The sequence below is a fragment of the Drosophila nasuta genome, chromosome 2L (genome assembly GCF_023558535.2).
Source record: "Drosophila nasuta strain 15112-1781.00 chromosome 2L, ASM2355853v1, whole genome shotgun sequence".
Taxonomy (NCBI): Eukaryota; Metazoa; Arthropoda; class Insecta; order Diptera; family Drosophilidae; genus Drosophila; species Drosophila nasuta.
Window position 1 is genome coordinate 19,329,390 of NC_083455.1, and position 22,325 is coordinate 19,351,714.

Below are 22,325 nucleotides of genomic sequence, written 5' to 3' on the forward strand. Positions count from 1 at the left end.
TGGAGCAATATATTTGTTCAATAATATTGCAATTGTGACGTCATGCCCAGAGTGAGAGAGCAGAGCGCAAGAGCTGCGCACTCGCATATAACCTGTGGAGGCGAGCATTGCAAACAAGTTGGCAGCACCGCGCTCTTATCAGCTGAGAGCGCTTTGCAAAGAGTCGCACACTGATATTATAGTTTAGTTGTGTTATTTAAAATTTGTTAAATAAAATTCTTAACGTGCGGCATATGCAACATATTCTAAAGCATATTACTAACTAAGTGCGGCTATTTAAAGTGTAAGCATGCAGCAGCATTTTGAATGTCGTCGGGTCTATGTTGTGAAATTAACGAGCGAACTATGTATGTAAACTGTGTTGTAGTAAAGAATTTTTGTGGATTTTATGAATTGAAACGTGTGCAAAAAGTGAAAGTGAAGTGCTGCAACAATAGCAGATTGCAACAGTAGGGCATTGTATAGGAAGTACACATTTTGTCCTGACATGTCTTGTCTTGTCTTGAGCGCAGCGTCGTTTCGCCTGCTTCGCCTCATTTTTTTTTGGGGTGTCGACCGCCGACCTTCAGGCAACCTTCACTAATGCCTAATGCTGCGCTGTCGCTGCTCAGCGGGCGTCTGTGTGCAACATGTTGAGGCCAACGACGACATCGGCTCACGTGTGTAATCAATATAATCAGCAAAGCAGTAGCAACAGTAGCAGCAGCAGCCGAAATAAACAAATCCCAATGCATAGCCAAACTCAATGAAACACACACATACACACTATTCTGCACTAATGCACTCATACACTCACATATATGAGGGCTCTCTTTTGGCGCTCTTCGCCCATGCCCCCGCATTAGCAAATTTGCCCGCCAGCTGGCGCTGCTAAGTAACAACAATCAACAAATTCTCCCAGCAAACAAATTTCCTACAATCATCACAACGCATAAAACGCGCGCTGTGCTCTGTCGCTGCTCTGCTCCAATCGTGCCATCTCACTCGCACGCACTGACTCGCCTCGTTCAGTTGTCTCTGCTCGCGACTCAATTTCGAATTTCAATTTCCATTCAGTTCAGTTGAGCTTGAAACGCTTAGCGGAAAAGTTTTGCCAGCGCGCGCGATAAAAATCTCAAATATCAGCACAACAATAACAACTGCTCCAATATATATATACACAATATATATATACAGCATTATCGGTAGCGTACTGACCCAGTGCCGCCTTCTAGCCAATAAGTGATAAACCCCATTGATGATAACTGACAAAACAAAAGGCATTCAAAGCACGTTGAAGACACAGAAAGAGAGACAGAAAGAGGGAGAAAAATTCAAGTGTTTATGTTTTACATTGCTTACTAGAAGTTTACTATAAAGATATGCAAAGAATTTGATTCAGGGTGTGATCTAAAAACGATTTTTGCTTACGTCATACACCGTCAACAAATTGTAATGTTAATTAACAAAACAAAAAACAACACTAATTTAAACATTTGAATCTTACAGATACAAATACAAATACAAAGAGATACAGCTGAAAAACAAAAAACAAAACATACACACACACATATGAATTAAAAAACAAACATATAATAAGAACAACAAGTTCAACGGCTTTTCGGATTCAATTGCTGCAATATAATAACTTAATTTATTTATTTGGCACGTTCTGTGTGTGTGAACGACCTACAAACGTGTCAATAAGAGACTCGCAACAACAACAACTAAGACAACAACAAATATTATTAATCGAGTAAGAACAATAATAGCAACAACGAATTTGTGATCATGAATGACCGTGAAATGAGCTGCAATTCGGGTGGACAATTTATGGATCGCGGACGAATGAATCAGAATGGCGTTGTCCAGCCCCTGCTCACTGGTGAGTCCAATTTCGCTTTCATCATCATCACTGCAATTCATCATCATAAATCGAGTTATAAAAATATTATGTGACTTTGTGTGTGTGCATATAAATAGGCTAAAGTTAATCTTGAGGGCAGTGCAAAACAGAAGTCAGAAGCCAATTATAGTAAATGTAGTCAATTGATTAGCAAATATGGCTTGCTGGATGTACACATAAATGAGAAATATAATATAAAGTAAGATATGGTTTAATATTCAGTTGGGTGTACAATATAGAGTACATCAATATAAAAATTACATTACTGTTGTAGAGTTTATATTTAAGACTAAATTCAAAATTTATGTTACATATGTTATATACATTTAATTATACTTTTTTTGTTAATACTCTAATCTTATCTAATTTTTTTGCATAAATAATTTATTAAATGTATTATTTCATTTATTAAATTTATAAATCAGTTGTATAAGAAATTAAATGAAATAATACATCAATTAAATTTATATGTATATGTATTTATTAAAAAATCAGTTAGTATTAACCCAGAATATAATATAGTATTTTAGAATAATTTTATTGAATTTATTTTTGGATATATTCTATTCGATTACGAAAAAATATTTACTTTAATTTATTTTTTCTATGAAAGTTTTTCAATTTATTAAATTTTAATATGTTTAATTTGTTTAATACTATTACGAATAAGAATGTTATAATTAGATTACATTTTTGAATTTCTTATATTCTCTTTTATATCATTACAATAGTTACTTTAATTTGTTTTTTGTATGACATTATAAATTTTTGTTTTTTTATTTATAACCACAAAAAAAATATTAAAAATAAGAATGCTATTATTAGATACATCTATTTTAATACATTTTGCCATACAGTTTTATTATAGTTTTATGCTCAATTTCGCAAATATTCTTTCTACAATACAACAATTCTATTATTGTCGCATCATTTCCTATAAGAAACTTAATTTCCTATACAAATTTATTATCTTTTTATTATTACTAATAGATATGGGTTATATTTAACTTCGAGAAATTTCTTATATCTAATAAATAAACTTTTTTTTTGCGCATTCAACAATTTCATGCAATTGTTCAATGTCAATTATGAAAGTCATTACTATAATATCTGCTCTGTTGATTAAAGTAGATTATGATTACGCAAGTTTCTGTGCTGAAAGTCGAGTAGTCTACAATTATCAAATAAAAACTATCAAAGGATTTTCCACAATATTTTTGGAGTACTTAGTATAAAGTTTAATATTAATACGATAAGAAAGTTTGCAGCGTTATAATTAAATTTAAATAAAATTTCAATAGCAAACAAAAATATATACAAAGTAGGTCGTCATCCTGATAGTGCGAAGTATAATAAACATAGATTTGTTTTTGTGTGAAAAACAAAATATTTATACAAAAATTATATTAATATTTCTCTCCTTATAAACTCTCAAATGATTTTGCACTAGTTTCTTGCACAATTTTCTTCCATATGGCAGCGTCAGTCGGTCCAAAATAGTCGAAACTTTTTTGCATGACATTTACATTTTTAGTTGTCTCTATTTCTGTTTAACCGCACGAATGCAAATAGACGATCTCTGAGGCTTTAGTAATTACAAATTTAGATAAGAATTTAACAGCGTTGACTTTCTGCTGTTTGTTTTGCCAAATACAACGAGTGTGTGTGCAATTATGCACATGTCTGGGGAACTTTGACCATATCTTATCGGTCGGTCGGACGTGTAGTCAATCTAAAAATGGATCTCTTCATTATCATCATATCACGATCATTAATTATGGTGGCTAATCATGTCTATCACTCGTGCTTATCGTGTTTATCATTCGTTTTTTTTTTCTGTATATATTTGATCAACCGCAGATTTATATCAAATTACAATGGCCTATGCCTACTGGAAGTCGGGCAAAACGGACGATCAGGCTGTATTCGATTTGTTCTTTCGCAACAATCCATTCCATGGTGAATTCACCATATTTGCCGGACTCGAGGAGTGCCTCAAGTTCCTCGACAGCTTTCATTACTCCCAAAGCGGTAACTATATTATTCACTGATAATGCAAATACAATTTATTTATTTATCTACTCAACTCTTTTATGATTATTGCAGATATTGACTATTTGAGGCAAACATTGCCCGAAGGCATCGAGAATGAGTTCTTTGAATATTTGGGCAATTTGACAGCGCATGATGTGACACTTTATGCTATCGACGAAGGCACAGTTGCGTTTCCACGGTAAGTTGACAGTTAACAGCAATGTTAACTTACTGTTAGTGAAGAGTTAACAATTGAATGTTCACCTAAATGTGTAGTAACTTGCGTTTCTATGGTATGTTAACAGCTAACAGTAATGTTAACTAGTTGCTAGAGGAAAATTAACAGTTAAATGTTAAGATCAATGTTAACTAGCTGTTCGTTAAGAGTTAACAGTTGAATGATAACCCAGTTGTGTAGTAACTTGCATTTACACGTTAAGTTAACAGCTAAGAACAATGTTAACTAGCTGTTAGTGAAGAGTTAACATTTGAATGTTAGCCTAGCTAAGTTAACAGTTCACAGCAATGTCAACTATCTGTTGGATAAGAGTTAACAGTTGAATGTTAACCTAGCTGTAAAGCAACTTACGTTTCCACGATAAATTAACAGCTAACAGCAATGTTAACTGGCTGTTAGTGAAGAGTTAATAGTTCAATGTTAGCCTAGCTAAGTTAAATGTTAACATAAGTGTTAACTAGCTGTTCCTTAAGAGTCAACAGTTGAATGTTAACCTAGTTGTGTAGTAACTTGCATTTCCACATTAAATTAAGCTAACAGCAATGTTAACTAGCTGCTAGTGAAAAATTATCAGTTAAATGTTAACATATTTTTAACTAAAGGTTCGTTAAGAGTAAACGGTTGTATGTTAACCTGTGTAGTCCACGTTAAATTAGCAGCTAACAACAATGTTAACTAGCTGTTCGTTAAGAGTTAACAGTTTACATATTAAACTGTTAGTTAAGTTAACAGCTAACAGCAATGTTAACAAACCGTTAGCTAACACTCAACATTTGAATGGTATGTAACTACAACTTCGTTTAACGTTTTGATCATCCCCTGACAGCGTGCCCATCATCAAGATCGAGGGACCTTTAATTATCGTACAGCTGCTGGAAACGACGCTGTTGACGCTCGTGAACTATGCCAGGTGAGCGATAAAGCATTATGCCAATAACCCTAATAATAATGACCAATAAAATGCTAACGTATTCTCTTTTTCTTTCGTTCCTTCGTTTGCTTGCTTGTTTTGCACAGTTTAATGGCGACGAATGCAGCGCGATATCGCATGGTAGCTGGGAAACATGTCAAACTCTTGGAGTTTGGACTGCGTCGAGCGCAGGGACCCGATGGCGGTTTATCCGCATCAAAGTATTCATACACAGGTACACAATAATGAAAAAAAAATGTTCACACCAGAGATAGAGAGAGAGAAGCGGTGTTGGAGGTGACAACTAAGGTCATACGTGTGCGATATTTCCTCGTTGCTTTAGCCAAATTGCATGCGCCTGGGCCATAATCAATTAAAAAACAAACCCGAAAACGCCGTGAAAATAGCGCCTACCAGAGAAACCTTAAAGGCATTGATCGATGCAGTTGGATTTTCAGCTGTTTTTTTTTCGGGGTAGTCATCAATTTCATATTGTTTGTCTGGTCTTTTATGATGTGCTTGCATGCAAAGCACGTGTCACTGTCACTCGATGTGGCTCCTACCTTGTTACGCCAAACTTCTTTTCTCCCCGAATTCTCTTGCCCATTTCTCCACTTCTCTGTAAAGTTCAAGAACTCTCCATGTTCATGTGTTAAAAGTGGGTGGCACACGCAATGTGAGTCTCCAAAAAAAAAAAAAAAATAAACACAAGTCAAACTTTTTTGCCGCCTGCTTCAGTTCCAATCCCAAGTTCCATGCTCCATGTGTGGGTCGGTATCGGTGCCAACCAGCGGCTGGCACCTTGTTTTCAATTGGCGCTCACACATCGTAACTTTTGTTACCTTTTCCGCTTCCTAGACAGCCAGAGAAACAAGGAGAAAGAGAATGAGAGAGAGGACGAGAGCGAGAGCTGCGCTTAAACTTTGTAATGCGTTTAATTATACATAGGATCAGGGTTTTATTTTTTTTTTTTATTCACTCAATTCTCAATCGATTGGGTCGCGTGCGGCGTCGTGACTCACGCGCGCTTCCCTCTCAAGGTCCCTAAAGGCTTCCTTCCGCTTCTTCGACACAGCGGTGCAGCCATGACACAGTGGTGTCATCATCGACATCGACATCGTCAGTCCCCATGCCTCTCAATTTTAATTTGCCTAATGGCAACTGCAATGTTAATGGTTATTGCTAAATAGCAATCGCTTTTGAAACATAATGCACCAATTTAAATAATCACAGGAGTTGTAAAAAGCTGTAAAAAAAGCAGCAAAATTAACATTTTTTTAAATGTTACTAAAGTAGTAAAATGTTAAGGACTCCGGGATTTTAATGCCACAGCGCAATGTTAGTAGAGAAACTATAATAGCGGTGAATTTATATTGGATTTTGAATAAACCAATAGTTTAGAATGTTAAAAAATTTGATTTTCGGCATTTTGAATTTTATATGAATTATTCTAAATTCAAGCAGTCACTTCAAATTATTATATATTAAAATTTGTATTTTATTTAAATCAACAATCTAATCCAAAATTAATGCAATTTTAATGTAATATCAAAGTAAAAGATCTTCAGATTGTTTGTTAAATATTATTCAAAGGCAAATGCTAATAAAATTTAACATTTTATATCAATGAAGCAATTTTTCGAGGCATACGTTTACTTAAATAGTATAAATGGGAAATAAGAAAGTAATGTTAAACTATTTCCGAAGCTTAACAGATTTTAACATTAGTTTTTGTTATATTTAGAAATCTCTATTTTAATAATGATAAAGTAAAAAAACCAAAGCAAACATTTTTATATTTTGAGTAAAGATGATTCTTATAAATAGGAACAGAAAACGTTAAGAAAAGAAAAATATAGTGCCAATCGAGAGCTATAGAAATATGCATTGCTATTTTTTTGATTGTCTCTCATTTTATGTTTTTCACTGTTAATAGTGTCGTGACAAATTCCGCCAGAGAATAAACTGCTTTTGCAAACTTTTTCTACTCAAACTGGAACATAATGAATGTTTGTTAACAAGAAAGTATTTACAGAAAACGTAATTTAACAGGATTTCCCACTGTTCATTTAACAGCATTTACAAGACTGTTATTAATGTGTGGCTATTATGTTTAACAGTCTGCTTACTAACAGCAACATAACAGAAAGCATTTGAGACGACACATAACTAACAGTCTTGTAAAGTGACTGCTAAATTAACAGTGAAAACATCTGCTAAATAACAGTAACACATTAATAGCAGTCCGTTGACGTATACTTAATATTTTATGCCATCTGTGCTGATTTCGACACAAATTACTACTTTTTAAACCAACTTATACGTAATAATTGGAAATCTATCTCTTTCCACTTTTAAATTCACTGTTAAATTAGCAGGGAAATTCTGTTAAATAACAGCAGCAACTTAATAGCAGTCTGTTAACGTATACGTAATGTTTTGTGTAATTTTTTTGTGCTGATTTCAACACAAATCTTTTAAACCAACTTATACGTAATAATTGGAACTCTATTTCTTTACACCTTTAAAGTGACTGTTAAATTAACAGTGAAACATCTGATAAATAACAGCAATACATTAATAGAAGTCTGTTAACGTATACTTAATATTTTGTGTCATATTTCTGTGCTGATTTCGACACAAATTACTGTTTTTTTGAAACCAACTTGTACGTAATAATTGAAACTCTATTTCTTGCTACTTCTAGGTGGCTTTGATGGCACCTCCAATGTGTTGGCTGGCAAGCTGTTCAACATCCCAGTGAAAGGCACGCATGCTCATGCGTACATCACCAGTTTCAGCAGCGTGGGCGAGTTGAAGACGCGTCTGCTCAAGCACAAGCAAACGGGTAAAACTATACATCATTAAAAGCAGTGATAAATATTAATACTTCACTTTGTAGGTGTAATGGAGGATCTGCTGGAGCATGCGATCAAGCATCGTCAGATGCTGTCGCATGTGCTGGACGTGTCCACGGAGGAGTCAAGCGAAGGGGAGCTGGCTGCGATGGTCTCCTATGCGATTGCATTCCCGGATGGATTTATGGCACTTGTCGACACGTACGATGTTAAGAGGTATTTCGCTTTTAGGCAGATTCTCTCGGAACGGTTTTGGTTATTCAAGTATTATTCAGTTGTGCGTTTCAATCGTTTGTTACTTTCGTTTCATTTCGTTACGTTTTGTTATTATTTTATGTTACAATCTCTCTTATCAAAAAAGTACAGCAGCAGCAGTGCACGAATTTCAGCAAATAATCGAGCTCAAGCTAGTCGTAAACATTGTGTGTGTCGTCTCCTTTCTTTTGCTCCCCCTCTGCCCTCGTCCGCTCTCTACTCCCGATCGATTTATGAGTTCGTCATGTAATAATTGAAAGTATTCCCAACAGCCGAGATACAGAACAGAACACACAAGTCCCCAATGATACCAAATCAAGAACTTCTAGTCAGCTAACGAATGGCGTTGCTCCTCTGACGCCCCCAACCACGCCCAGCAACGGCACAAATGGTCATCACCAAGAGAAACAACAACAACATTCGCCAAAGCTCAATGGACACACAAATGGTCTAAGCAAAAGTGTAGCGAAAACAGCTGAAAAAGAGCAACAACAACAACAAGCAACAAGTGTAAAAGATCTCTCAACAACTGCAACAACTACAGTGATAACCACAGTGAACAACACTTCAACGTACCTTCCAAAATATGTCGAGAAGTCATTCAGGTAAATGTCACGTACCAAAAGCAAATTTACAATGGGATAAACAAACTAAAAAACAACAACAAATTTCATTTGCCATTCGTCTTGGTTTCGTTGATATAATTTTATTTTTTTTTTACTATACTAATGCTCTCTAATATTTAAAATTCACTCCACATGTTTTTTTATTTTTATGATTTTTTTTGGGGGGCCAGCATGAGTGCCCCGCCTCCTTTTACTCCTCCTCTACCACACTCACGCATTTTCCGCATTTCGGGATCGTTTTCCGATCCACAATCATCATCGATCCAATATCATGCGCTATAACAAACGAAAAATACTTGCTGCTAAATTCAAAATAATTATTATGCATTCGACATGTGCATATACAACATTTATTTACTATATATGATATATGTTTGTATGTATGTGTATATGTGCTCTCTATTGGAACTAAAGTCCAGGCTAAACATAAAAAAAAAAACACTTAATAATCAATCAAGGTATTGTCAGCTCATTTAGGGAGACTCGAAACAAAACCAGGTGAAGTGCATTCCTATTTTATTTCTTTCTTTCTTTCTTAATTTTTATTCCCATTCGATTTATTTGCTGAATATTTTCCACGTCTTTTGCTCTCTCTTTGCTTTCCAATACTAACCAACTCGAAACTGGCTCATTTTTCATTTCAATACTTTAATTTCTCTCGTCTGGTCGTGAATTGTGTGACATTTTTAACGAATTAACCGAATATTGCAACATAAACATAAAGAAAAGAAAAACGAAAAAAGAAAAGAAATTATTCCATCTAACATAGTAAAAATGACTTCCCGGCACTATTTTGGCAGAGGTATGTAAAACACGTCTTCAAACTACAACAAACAAAACAGAAACATTTATACGAAAGTAAAGAAAACAGAGAAAAACATTTTCATATACCACCCACGTTTAACATATTTTAGGAATACGAGAGAAAGCAGTTGAATGAAATACTCAAACTCTGAACACACACTGAATCTCCTCTCACCCTAATCTTTTATTATGTGTCTAGTGTATTTGTCATATCTTTTAATTTTTTTTATTATTTATTGTCATTTTCGATTTCCCCACTCCAAAAAAAAAGAGAAACTATTTCATTTGTGTGTGTGTTTAATTGTTAATTGATTTTTCGTGTGTTTCGTTTTGATTGTATTACGAATATTTAGTATCTACTATAATTACTCATAATTAGTTTCGATTTTCCAAATAAAAAAAACAAAAACAAAGCGTCCGAGAGAGCACACTGCATGGCTTTCAGTAACTGAAGCTTGAATTGTGATCTCCAAAAAATAAAAATAAAAAAGAAAATGCGAGCGCTGCCAGCAAAAAATAGAAATAAAGTCTTAGATTATAGTCAACACACAATAATGCATAAACTATAGAATTTAAGAATATATTGATGGCACCTCAAAGCGCACTCTTTGCATTCTGCACTTTGACAAGCTTTGAACTTAGTTAGCAACAAAACTTATTGAATTGAATTGAAAACCAAACCCAACAAAAAAAAATGCAGCACTTGAAGCTTCTTTAGTCACCTTGTTTTAATGCACGCTCACTTTGCTCTCTCTCTCTCTTTCTCTCTCTCCTTCCTTTCTCTGGATTTCTTTAGGAGTGGCTTGCTTAACTTTAGTGCTGTGGCTTTGGCCCTCAACGATCTGGGATATCATGCTCTGGGCATTCGCATCGATTCTGGAGATTTGGCTTATTTGTCTTGCCTCGCACGTGAAGCATTCGAAAAGGTTGCGGAACGCTTTAAGGTGCCGTGGTTCAACAAACTGACGATCGTCGCTTCGAATGACATCAACGAGGACACCATTCTCAGCCTGAATGAACAGGGACACAAGATCGATTGCTTTGGCATTGGCACGCACTTGGGTAAGTTCGGAAATTTCCTAATAATATAATATGGGTAAGGTTCTATGCAAAATTCCTAGATCTCAGAAGAGTAAAACAAGCAAGAAAGCTACAATGGACTGTGAGATATCCTCTATCCATTTTCTATAAAATTCTATTCTATTCTAAAAATATACCAAATGAATATATCGAAAAAATACTACAATGTACCAATATAGACTTTGGCATATTTGAGTATATTTTGGTATATTTACATATTTGAATATACACATCTTTGAATATATTATAGATCAGCTCTAATTTAATTATAGAAAACCCCTTTCCAAATTTAATAAATTTATATGATAGATCAATTGTATGTATTCAAACTATAGTATATTTAATATACCCTAGAGGAATCTGCTTGTTACATACATTTCCTATGACACAATGTTATAATACCATTTTACCTTTTGTCTAGCGGGTATAAATATTGTTTAAAAATTTAACAGAATGTAATTTGATTTCTAGCTTAACCAAGTTTTTCGAATTTTTCAAAATTATAGATCAATTCAAATTAAATTTAAAAAACACATTTCCAAATTTAATAAAAATATATGTTAGATCAATAGCTTTAAATAAATTTAAAAATATTTATATAATATAATATATATATAATATATAAAAATTATATTATATTTTACATAAATGATCAAAAAAAGCTTTGACAAAAAAATCAGTTAAATTATTTCACTCTTACTCAAAGAAAATTTGAAATTCTTTATTCAATCTTCGCTTTTTATGGCTTAGTGATAGCTTTTGCAGCTATAATATATATACTATTATTATATATAAGAATAAAGCATTTTGTCCAATACTATGCAGATTTCACATTTTAATAAATAAGCAAAAATTCTTATTTTATATATTGTATGTATTTTAACTTAAAATAAGTATTTTATAATATGTTTAATTTAAATATTAATTTTAAATATTTTATAATAGTTTTAAAAATTCTTATATATATATATTTGTTTTATATAATGTATGGGATATAATTTTTAACATAAAATAAATATTTTATAATAGTTTTAACTATTTAACTATTATAAAATATAATTTTATAATAAAATAAATATTTTATAACAGTTTTAATTAGTTAACTATTATAAAATATTTAAAATAAATACATATTTTATAATAGTTTTAACTATTTAATTATTATTTTATAATAGTTTTAACTATTCAATCATTATAAAATATTTTACAATATTTTTAACTATTATAAAATATTTATTTTAAATTTTTTTAGCTATTTAACTATTATAAAATATTTATTTTATGTTAATAAGAAAAAGATTTAATTTCAAATTCTGTTAGACGAAGTTTGCTTTAAAAGAGTTCATATTAAGTAAGAAGTACTCTATGAAGATAATATAAATTGATACAAAATATCTCACTCCCCCTCTCCCTCTCCAGTCACTTGCCAACGTCAGCCTGCCTTGGGCTGTGTCTACAAGCTGGTGGAGATCAATGGCCAGGCACGCATTAAGCTCAGCCAAGATGTGGAGAAGGTGACGATGCCGGGAAATAAGAATGCATATCGATTGTACAGCGCCGATGGACACGCCTTGATCGATCTGCTGCAGAAGGATTCAGAGCTGCCGCCAGCTGTGGGTCAGAAGGTGTTGTGTCGCCATCCGTTCCAGGAGTCGAAGCGTGCCTATGTGATACCATCGCATGTGGAGTCGCTCTACAAGATCTACTGGCAATCGGGCAAGATATGCCAAATGTTGCCAACGCTGGAGCAAGTGCGTGAGAAGGTTCAAATCTCGTTGAAGACACTGCGAAATGATCACAAGCGAACGTTGAATCCAACGCCATATAAAGTAAGATTGATAAATTCATATTTTGTAGAAATATAATTAATTTCTTAACCCCCTTTTTTGCAGGTGGCTGTCAGCGATAATTTGTACAACTTTATACACGATCTGTGGCTGCAGAATGCGCCCATCGGGGAGCTCTCATGATCTATATAAGCAGCCAGTGTCGGGCGCTGCTTTCGAAAGTAATTCCGCAAAAAATTCTACGCCTCAAACCCCCCCCAGAAACATAATGAATTGGTTTTTTTGCAAAATTTAGTCATTTGCTGGTCATATGAATTAAAGAATTAATTGGAAACCAGACAATTTGTTAATCTTCTTGTCAAAAAACAAATATTGTATGTGTATCATATAATGTGCACAACTCAAATTAATCTACTTAAAACCAAAAAAATAGACAGCTTATATATACTTACATAGAAGAATATAAACCTAATATTCAATATTATTAAATATTATTAACGATTATTATGTACGCACATCATATTCAGGAATGTGTCATGTGCCTTACACAACAACAAAACAAAACAAAAAGAAAAGAAAAGAAAAGAGGAAAACAAAAAGAAAAACCAATATCGAAAACTGTAACCAAATACTTAAGAGCGAAAGAGAGAGAGCGAGTGTGGTGAGAGACGAAAGCGAAATGTATTTAATATTTATAGTCATTAAGTGTTGTATGTTGCTAACCAAAATCAAGTAGAAAACATAAATGATACAAATCAATTGTAAACCAAAAAACACAAAAACTAAAACTAAAATACGATATACGAAAGAATCGAAACAGTTTGAAGTACAAATGATTGCTAATTAGGTAATTAGTAGAGTTTTGCATGTATAGTCGGCACACATCAATGCACACATATTTTACATACAATCCTAAATGCTTATATACTAGACTATATAAATAATAATCGAGTGTAAATATGTTCAATATTAATTTAAAACTGTAAGCAGCAAAGCAATACACAAACACACACCAAACACTCACAAGTTTATTAAATGAGCGCTTCAACAAAAAACAAATTGTGTTGTTACTAAAAAAAAAATGAATTAGATGCTTTGCAGAGGAACTAAATTGGCTATTTCAAATAAATGCGTTTGGCGCGCAATTTATATTTATAATTACTGACGCCATCTATTGATTTCACTTGTTCATAAGCGCCATCTGTGGATTCAACCGGTTTAAAACGGTTATTAGTACTTGCGATGGTATTTTCTAGTACATCAGCAGATTTTGGTATTTTGTACTGTTTGCCAACACTCCCGTGCAGACAGCTGTTCCTCTGCGTAAATTGTTTATGTTGGCTTTGAATTTTGGTGTATTTATGTTTTATGATAAAAACGCGTTATTTGTAAACAAACTGCACAGCCATGAGTGCAATATTGGATATAAGCTGCATAAAAGTAGAGCCGCGGCAAGAGGAGGAGACGGAACCAAGTTATGGCATAGAAATAGATATTGGACCAGTGAAAATTGAACCCGGGACGTCCAAAGAAGTCTTGAGCACTGCCAAAACGAAACCCAATCAGTGCCCTCATTGTCCACGATTTTTTGAGATGCGCGCCGAACTTGAGATACACCTGCAAATCCACACCAGCAATCTGCTATACAAGTGCAGCTACTGTCCCAACAGTTTCTCCCACAAATCCGTCTACACGATGCATATGTTTGGTCATACTGGCGAGTTTCCCTATCAGTGCACCCAGTGCGAAAGCGGATTTATTCGACAACAAGAATTCAAGAAGCATATGCAGATGCACAAGCGTAAATCCAGACTGCAGACACCACCAAGTCCCGTGAAGAAGGCTTCCCTCAAGCAAGTTCCCAGTACAAAGAAGTTGAACTTTACATTAAAGTGTCCTCATTGTCCACGCTCTCTCAAGAATAACGAGGAGCTCGCAAAGCATTTGCAAACTCACGGCGATGGACGAACACGCAAGGAAAGCTATTCGTGGCGCAATTCCCTGCATTGTCCACACTGTCCACGCGACTGCATGAGCAGCCAAGAGCTGGCTCAGCATCTGCAAACTCACAGGCAGAGAGGGCACAATAAGACGTTCCAGTGTCCGCGCTGTCCACGCAGTTTTAAGAGTCCCGATGAGTTGGCCATTCATCTGCAGATTCACAGTGATAGATTGTCGCACAAGTGTCCGTATTGTCCCAGCAGCTTCTCGCATAAAACGATTTATTTGGCACATCTTTGCGAACACACAGGCGCCTTTCCTTACAAGTGCTACAAGTGCACGCAGGGATTCATGAAGAAATACGAGCTAAAGAAGCACTTTATGAGTCATTATGAAGTAAATAGCAAAGAGAGGCAAATTATTGACAGTTGCATTAAAATGAGACAGAGAAACCAGGAGCTAGAGAAGCGAATGCTGGAGATGGAAGACCAGAAGAAGCGAAAGATGGAGAACCAAGAGTTGGGGCGAAAATCTAATTATCGCAGTAAATTACATAATAAATCAGAGCTTATAGACTTGAGATGCATCAAAAAAGAGCAGATAGAGGAGGATACGCCTTTTAAAGCTGCCGAAAACACAGAAAAGCAAGCAGAAGCTATGGAGGAAGTAACAAAAGACAAGGTGCAAAGTGCTTTAAAGTATGATGAGACTAAAAAGCAGCTGGGGAATCAACCTGATGGAAATGAACAACTCACGGAGGATCCTCTAAAAGTAGATTCTTTGAAAGAAGAGTCTGGCAAAGACGAACCTCTGAAGGAAGTACCTTGTAAAGCAGAACCGCTGGAACAAGATTCTCTATCTGAAGATCCTCTGAAAGAAGGAACTTGGCAGGAACTACCTCTAAATGAAGAATCTATAAAGCCACAACTTTTGGAGCAAGAATGTCTTGAAAAAGAAGCCTGCATACAGAAAGCTCCAGGAGAACAACCGTTAAGGCAACATGAAAAGTAAGCATTTAATTCCATCTAAACTGTAACCAAGTCTTAATAGCGTCTTTTTTTAACTCTTTTTTCACAGCTACAATTTACACTCTAGTCGACAGATGCGTCGGCGTCCTTACAAATGCGAGCTCTGCTCTATGAGTTTCACCAAGCTCAACAATCTCAATGTGCATCGCCGCAAGCACTCAAAAAATAAAATACAAGTATAGCTTTCAATTGATGTGCTTCATTTTTGAATTTGGCGCCTATTCGTAGCTTGTTTTCCGTTCACCAAACTGTTTCAATCGAGTTGGCAGTCTGTGAATAGTGGGTACGACCGTTGCAATTCAAATAAACTTAATTAACTAACAACTGTCAGCGAAATAAAATGCAAATATAAATTTCATAAATACTTTAACATAGTTTCAATGCTTCTAGTGTATTTAAATATGTCGCCCGTAGTTGATTTTCTTCTGGAGTTGAGCACAGCTGTTCCTGCTTCTTCTTCTCGTTACAGCCATTCACTTGTGTAATGTGAGCACACAGCTGTGTAGAGTATTTGCGGTGAGTTGGCAGCTTGACATTAACCAGTTGTTCGCAATAAATTGGTTTGTTTTGTTTCTTATAAGCTAAAGGAAATAAAAGTTTCTGCAGTTCATTGTGTTATTTTGGGTACTAACGAAGATACCCCATATAATTTAGCCAACACAGTCACATTTACAACAATTAGAGCTGCAGCTGCGCGCAGTTGGTGACGAGATTTTACATTTGGAGCAACGGTTTGTCACACACACATACACACTCCCCAAATACTAATACAAAAATGAATTGATTTTTAACACATTTCTTGTAGTTGTTTTAAAAGTCACAACAAAATGGATAATGAAAGTGACAATAACGATGTGCTGGATGCGAGTGCACGCAAAGATTTCATGCTGGAGCGCCTGAACAAACGCAACAAGGATCGTCAAAACTATTTGGACGTGAAGTTGGAGCAGCGCAACAAGGAGACGCTGCACAACGAAGGAGTCGACTTCTTTGCCCAGACCTTTGGCCAACGCTCCTATGACATTGAACAGCGTATTCAGCGCCTGCAGCTGGAAAGCGGCGATGCACCGCCGCCTGATCTCGCCCAGCACTTTGCTGAGATTACGATGCAAATTCAGGAGTTGCAACGCTATTTGACCACATCGACGATGTTTCTGTCAGATTTCAAGATCAAATCGTGTCAGCACATGCTAAATGCACTGACATCGGCCAGCGATGAGGCCCGACAGCGACTGCTGCCCAAAAAGAAGTTTGGCTTCAGTGGAAAGAAGCTGGCAGCGAAACAACAACAGAAGCCACTGCAACCCAAAGTAGATGTAGTGGACAAGTCACCGGCAAAGTCATTCAACTGGACAATTGCCAACGAATCCAACGCACACATTGTACTCCATGGCGCTCAGGTCAATGGCCTCGATATAACCATTTCCAATGTGCACAAGTGCTTCATTGAGCTGCAAGGACATCCCGGCTCGGTGCAGATCTCGAATGCTAGTCAATGTACGCTGTTGTGTGGGCCGGTGGCACGTTCGTTCTTTGCCGAGCAGCTCGAACGTTGCACGGTTGCCATCGCTTGCCAGCAGCTGCGTCTGCATTCATCGCATGCCACACGCATCTATTTGCATGTCACGTGTCGCGCCATCATCGAGGATTGCCGGCGCATCGACATCGATGTCTACAACTATGATTATCCCGAATTGGAGGCGGATTACGCTGCCTCTAGGTTGAATAAGTCGCAGAATAATTACACAGATGTGGCAGACTTTAATTGGCTGTCGCCGGATGTGGCGTCGCCCAATTGGACGCTGCTCAAAGATCATGCGGCGCCTAATTGGAGTGCGTTGCGTCGTGATTTTTTGAGCAGTGTGTCAAAGGATGATGCTGCATTGATATAGTGTCGGTTTGGGCAGAGGAGGAGAACGGGGACGAGGAGGAAGCGACGTCGATTTAGGCTGCTCCTGCTGTGCATGCTGCTCGCCTACGCTTTGCCCTTGGGTTGGCTGCTCCTGGAGCTGCTGTTGCCGCCGCTGCCCAACAAATTGATGTGCATATAAAATACTATATACAGCCTAATAATAATGATAGTAACAATACTTTACATAAGCTCAATAAATAACCGCAGCTAATATAGCATATAAAAGGAAGTTAGATGAATTGAAGTAGTACATATCAGAGAATTAAGCACACATGACAGATACAGCATAAATAGAATTGAGTTCTTAACAGCTTCCGAACGTATGGAAATTAAGTAACTAAACTGTAAGCAGCGAACAGTAACAGAAACTGTAAACAACGAGCTGTAACAGAAACTGTAAGCTGACTTTGAACTCCTGTTCTTCATTAGTAGAGGCAGCTAAATAACAGCGCTGTTAAGTTTTGCATTGACTTAACATTAACTTCCATGTTTATTTTCCGATCGCCAGAAAATTTGAGAAAACGATTCTTGAAGAAAATGAAAAGTAGTTTTTAAATTGAGATTTCCCAGTTAATACATAGGCTTAACTAAATTCAAAAATCAACTTTAACTTCACAGTTCAACTACAAGTCAACAAGCTTGGTGTCACTAGTGCTTATAATCGCTGAGATATAAGTTCTCATATTACAGGACAATCAGACGGACACATGTATCATATAGTAGATTGTGATTGCCGGCGGGTAATGGGAGAAGTTGAAGATGGGGAAATCGGCTCATCAGTCGAAAAGTTGACATGTCTATTTGGCTGGAACATAATCAGTGGCTTGCCAAAATTGCTCTGCGGCAACACACACACAAATTACAGCTGCAACTAAAGATGGAACAGGAGACGTCTCCGTCTCAGAATCTCCACCTTTTCCTTCGCCGCTAACTAATGTCTGATGTTCTTTGGCAGGCCTCATGCAAGTTTCATGTGACGCTACTTGCTACTCTTTCCAGCTTAGCGACACTAGCGACTGGACAGCAATTTTGGTAGTTTCTTGACTAAATTATTTATGAGACTTCAACGCATGAAAACATTGAACTATCTGGGGAAAGTCAAGTTGCCCTTCCTTAACAGTGCAACGCAGAATGAATCACAGATTGGCGTGCGTTTAACATGCTTATGTTAAGCCTAACATTGGTGTATTCTATAACATTTTATTTGTAGCACATTTTTTTTCAACTTTATATTTTTATTTAATATTTTTCCCATTTTTCATTCGTCTTTTCTTTATTATTTTGTATAAAGGGAATTCAAATTGAGTTATGATAAGTAGAAGCTGAATTCAAAATTAAATTCAGATTTATATTATTTAAAAAAAGTACATATTAATAAAATGTATATCTACTAATCATATTTATTTATTATTTTTTCTTTACAACTTAAATCTTAAAAAAATACGATTAAAATATGTTCCTTGTTTTCTGTTCTTGCGAGTGTTCACCGTATGTTTTCAGCTTAAGGGAAAGGGTATAAGGCAGGCGACATGCTGCGATAGACAAATTGACTGTTTGTGACTGTTGCTGTCATTGTCAACATGGTCGACTGTCAAAATAATTAACGAATTGAAGTAACATGCCAACTTGTGGAACAGAGAGGGGGCAAGGGATAGGGTAGGCGGGGTAACGGACACCGCTGAGACACTGTGGGCCATCGTATTAGCGAGGTAATTGAACTGCAAATTATACAACAACATAATATTGTGTAGTAACTGTTTGTACATGTATGTATGTGTGTCTGGTGTTTGTGTGGTTATGTAATGAGCTGTCAGTGTTACAACAGTTGTTCTCATTAGCTACACTCACTGACAAACATACAGTTAACTCTGCATACACTATTGCCGTCTTTTTTCTGACTAACCAAAAACACCGATATGAAACAGAAGCAAAAGAAAGAAAGGTACGCAAGGAAAGGAATAAAAGCAAAGTGTGATACAGGTTTGGAAGGTGTTGAAACATGCTGTGGTTGCTGTGGTCAACAGCACAAGACAAAAGAGATAGATAACAAACACAACGAAAGAAACGGCAACTGGGATGTAAACATTTTGAAACCCTCAATTAAAGGGTATAAGGGCATGCACGTGGTTTTGAGACTTGGGCATGAATTGCATGCTACTCGAAGATTGCCGGTTAATGTTGCCTATTGCTGTTCTCTTCTTACCCACCCTACACTGCCAATTAAATGCAATGCAAGAAAACTACAAAGAAGAAGAAGAAGAAGAAGAAGCAGTGGAAACTGCTGCTGTTATTGTTGCTGCCTGCTGTTGCTGTTTCGTGCCATGTGCTAATCAAAATTGTGGTTACAGCAGTTCTGGGATTACAACCAAACACAGTCGTGACTGACACAAAATTGTTGTCGCTTTAAGACACCAAAAATGTTCACAACTTCTTCAAATTTAAATGCATTTAATTGACTTGGTGGCCAACAGTTTAGAGCTGCCTCAATAAAAGCAGTTCCTCTACAACTGTAAGTCAAAAGAAAGATTTAAAGTGGCTTAATAACAGCAGTGTCATTGCAACTGTAGGCAAGCTTACAGCGACTTAAAAAAACAGTAGGCAGGTTTGCAGCGGCTTTGAGAGCACAATGTTTTCAAAACTGTAGGTAGCTTATAGCTGCAGTATCATTGCAACTGTAGGAAACTGTTTACAGCAACTTAATAAAAGCAGTGCTACTACAACTGTAGGAAGGTTTAAAGCGATTTTATTGCAACTGTATGGTAGTTTAGACACTGTAAGTTTTAAAATATCGATGCCAAAAATGTAACGGTCAATCGAACTCTTTATGAAACCACTGAATAGAGTCATCTTAATAATTAATGTGCGCAAATGAATATGTGGGATACAAACGCCAACAACAATTAGCTTTCAATGTGTGTGTGTTTTGCTTGCTATTGTATTTACTAGAGAAATTTGGCTTTGACTTTCAGGCATAGCTTTTGCTTGTAGTTGGCAACGTGTGTGCAATTTGCGGTTGCCTCCCCTCTTTTCCCACCCATGTCGCGCTGTCACAGCACGCAGCTCATCTCATGCTGACAGCCCAATTAAGTTGCGTTTGCGACGTCGACTGCGTCAATTTTGTGCCTTACGTCGGGATCAAGTGCAGGCTGCGACATCAACATTAGTGTACTACGGTCGTTGGTCATTATCCAGTTTTCGACTCGTATTCCACCAATCCTCTCAATTCTCATTTCCATTAAGTATGCCGTTGCCTGGAACTGAGATGCATTCGTTTCGCGCACTGTGAATTATAGCATCGCGTTGCCAAGTGCAGTGGCTAAAGTAACAGAAGATGAACAATTATTAGCAGATGGGACTGCCAACTTGCTGCAGAGTGGCCGTCTAATTTCCGTTTATTTAAATTAGTTGCGATAAGCCATCAAATTTAATTGGCCTACCACTTAGCCAATGTCACACGCATACTCTCACACATACTCTCACCTGCTATGTGGTCGCACATTTGCATAGCTCACAATTAGGTTTCTCATTATCGCAGATAATATTCGCCGCATTTGCGATAAGCATACACACAACACACGCATACATACATGCATGTCGACTTAGAGTACGTGTATGTGTGTAATTGCCATTCATCTTTTCACATACATACATATATAGCGTAAGCTCGCAAATTGCATTGAGCTAAGCTTTAACGGTTTCAATTACTGTCCTGCGAAATCAACCACTTTCCTCCCTCCCTTCTCTATCCATAATTTCGACAAATGCTTTTGTGCAGAGAACAATATATACATACATATATATGATGAACAATATAGCCCACATAAATGACCTCGATGCATAAATGCATAAAATGGTCACACTTGCTGCATTTAAGAGGTTCAATTAAATCGATAAGATGCCGTTGCTTTGCAACTTTAGATGGCGTCTGGGTACTTGAGCACTGTCAAGTCTACAAAAGAAAACAAGTGCGGGACCAAAAGCTGCTGCGTAGATCGCTCTCTCCAAAGAACTATTGTTGTTGCGCTTTTATGCATACGTAATACGAGAATGTCAAATGTGCTTGTCTAGTTTGCATTGGCAGCTCGTACGATCAACGCGTCTTTTTTCTGTGGCAAAACGTTTACAAAAAAATGTTTTGATAACACGTTCGAAAGAAAATAAAGCAACGAGAAGTGTTGATTAATTAATCGAATTACAATCACAATGCAGTGCAATTAAAACGTCAGCACTGCAGCGCAGCTGGCTTCATTTTTTTTGGTCATGAAACTTCATTTTGGAGTGAGTGAGACAGCGCAATCAATAGCACTCTGTGGGTGCCGTGTGTGTGTTTGTGTGTGTGTGCAGCTCAAATTGTAATTAATGATGCAAGACAGACGTCGAAGCCGGGGCTTTTCAACCGCAGTCGGAAGCGCCGCAGCAGCAGTAGCAGCAGCTACCGAAATCTCAGTGCTGAGCTTTAGCAAAGCCTTACGTGTGAGAGTGCGAAGGAGAGCGAGTAAGTGAAGGTAGGCACTGACAGAGCGGTGTTGCTGTTTCAGTTTGTTTGCTTTAATCATCGACGCGTCGCGCGTTTAAAAGACAACACAAAAAAAAAAACGAAAGTAAAAGCAAAAAACGCGTTGTTTGGGCTCTCGTGCGTTTCGCGTAAATAAATGAAAAGTTCGTTTAATTCTCGGCGATTCTTTATATTGCGTGCACACAAGAAGTCGAAGGCTGAGGAGAGTGGTGGATTGGAGGGGTGGTGCTGCGATGGGGTATCGTTTACTTTGGAAATGAAAAATTATGATTACATCAACAATAATCGAAATGCGCTTGTAAGCTTCGCATTCTGCTTCCTTGCTTCCTTCATTCCTTGTCCGTCGTCTGCTCGCTCTGTGTGTGTTCATGGTTATTCCGTTTTCTTTTTATACCCGTCACTAAGTGGCATGTAGCGCATTATAAGTTGGTGTCGATTCAAAATGTGAAAT

At 36.6% G+C, this 22,325-nt stretch overlaps 3 protein-coding genes across 4 annotated transcripts; all 3 read left to right on the top strand.

Moving 5' to 3' along the window:
• The first annotated feature begins 141 nt into the window (after positions 1–141).
• On the top strand, positions 142–13,503 carry LOC132784173 (nicotinate phosphoribosyltransferase). 2 transcript variants are annotated; one of them, XM_060789634.1, is made up of 12 exons: positions 142–283; positions 1,489–1,864; positions 3,746–3,916; positions 3,992–4,118; positions 4,984–5,067; positions 5,175–5,302; positions 7,775–7,915; positions 7,970–8,141; positions 8,453–8,785; positions 10,407–10,672; positions 12,110–12,519; positions 12,583–13,503. In XM_060789634.1, the coding sequence occupies exons 2-12, from the start codon at positions 1,771–1,773 to the stop codon at positions 12,658–12,660; spliced, it is 2,004 nt and encodes a 667-aa protein (XP_060645617.1). In that variant the 5' UTR covers positions 142–283; positions 1,489–1,770; the 3' UTR covers positions 12,661–13,503. The 2 variants fall into 2 exon arrangements, with proteins under 2 accessions (XP_060645617.1, XP_060645705.1); XM_060789722.1 differs by lacking the exon at positions 8,453–8,785 and having other exon boundaries at positions 145–283; positions 12,583–12,915.
• Positions 13,504–13,599: 96 nt separating this feature from the next.
• LOC132784287 (zinc finger protein Xfin-like) lies at positions 13,600–15,803 on the top strand. Its single transcript, XM_060789849.1, has 2 exons — positions 13,600–15,425; positions 15,496–15,803. The coding sequence occupies exons 1-2, from the start codon at positions 13,885–13,887 to the stop codon at positions 15,626–15,628; spliced, it is 1,674 nt and encodes a 557-aa protein (XP_060645832.1). The 5' UTR covers positions 13,600–13,884; the 3' UTR covers positions 15,629–15,803.
• A 144-nt stretch (positions 15,804–15,947) lies between these two features.
• LOC132784440 (tubulin-specific chaperone C) lies at positions 15,948–17,583 on the top strand. Its single transcript, XM_060790099.1, has 2 exons — positions 15,948–16,177; positions 16,252–17,583. Exon 2 carries the CDS (start codon positions 16,274–16,276, stop codon positions 17,336–17,338), a length of 1,065 nt encoding a protein of 354 aa, XP_060646082.1. The 5' UTR covers positions 15,948–16,177; positions 16,252–16,273; the 3' UTR covers positions 17,339–17,583.
• Positions 17,584–22,325: the final 4,742 nt, after the last annotated feature.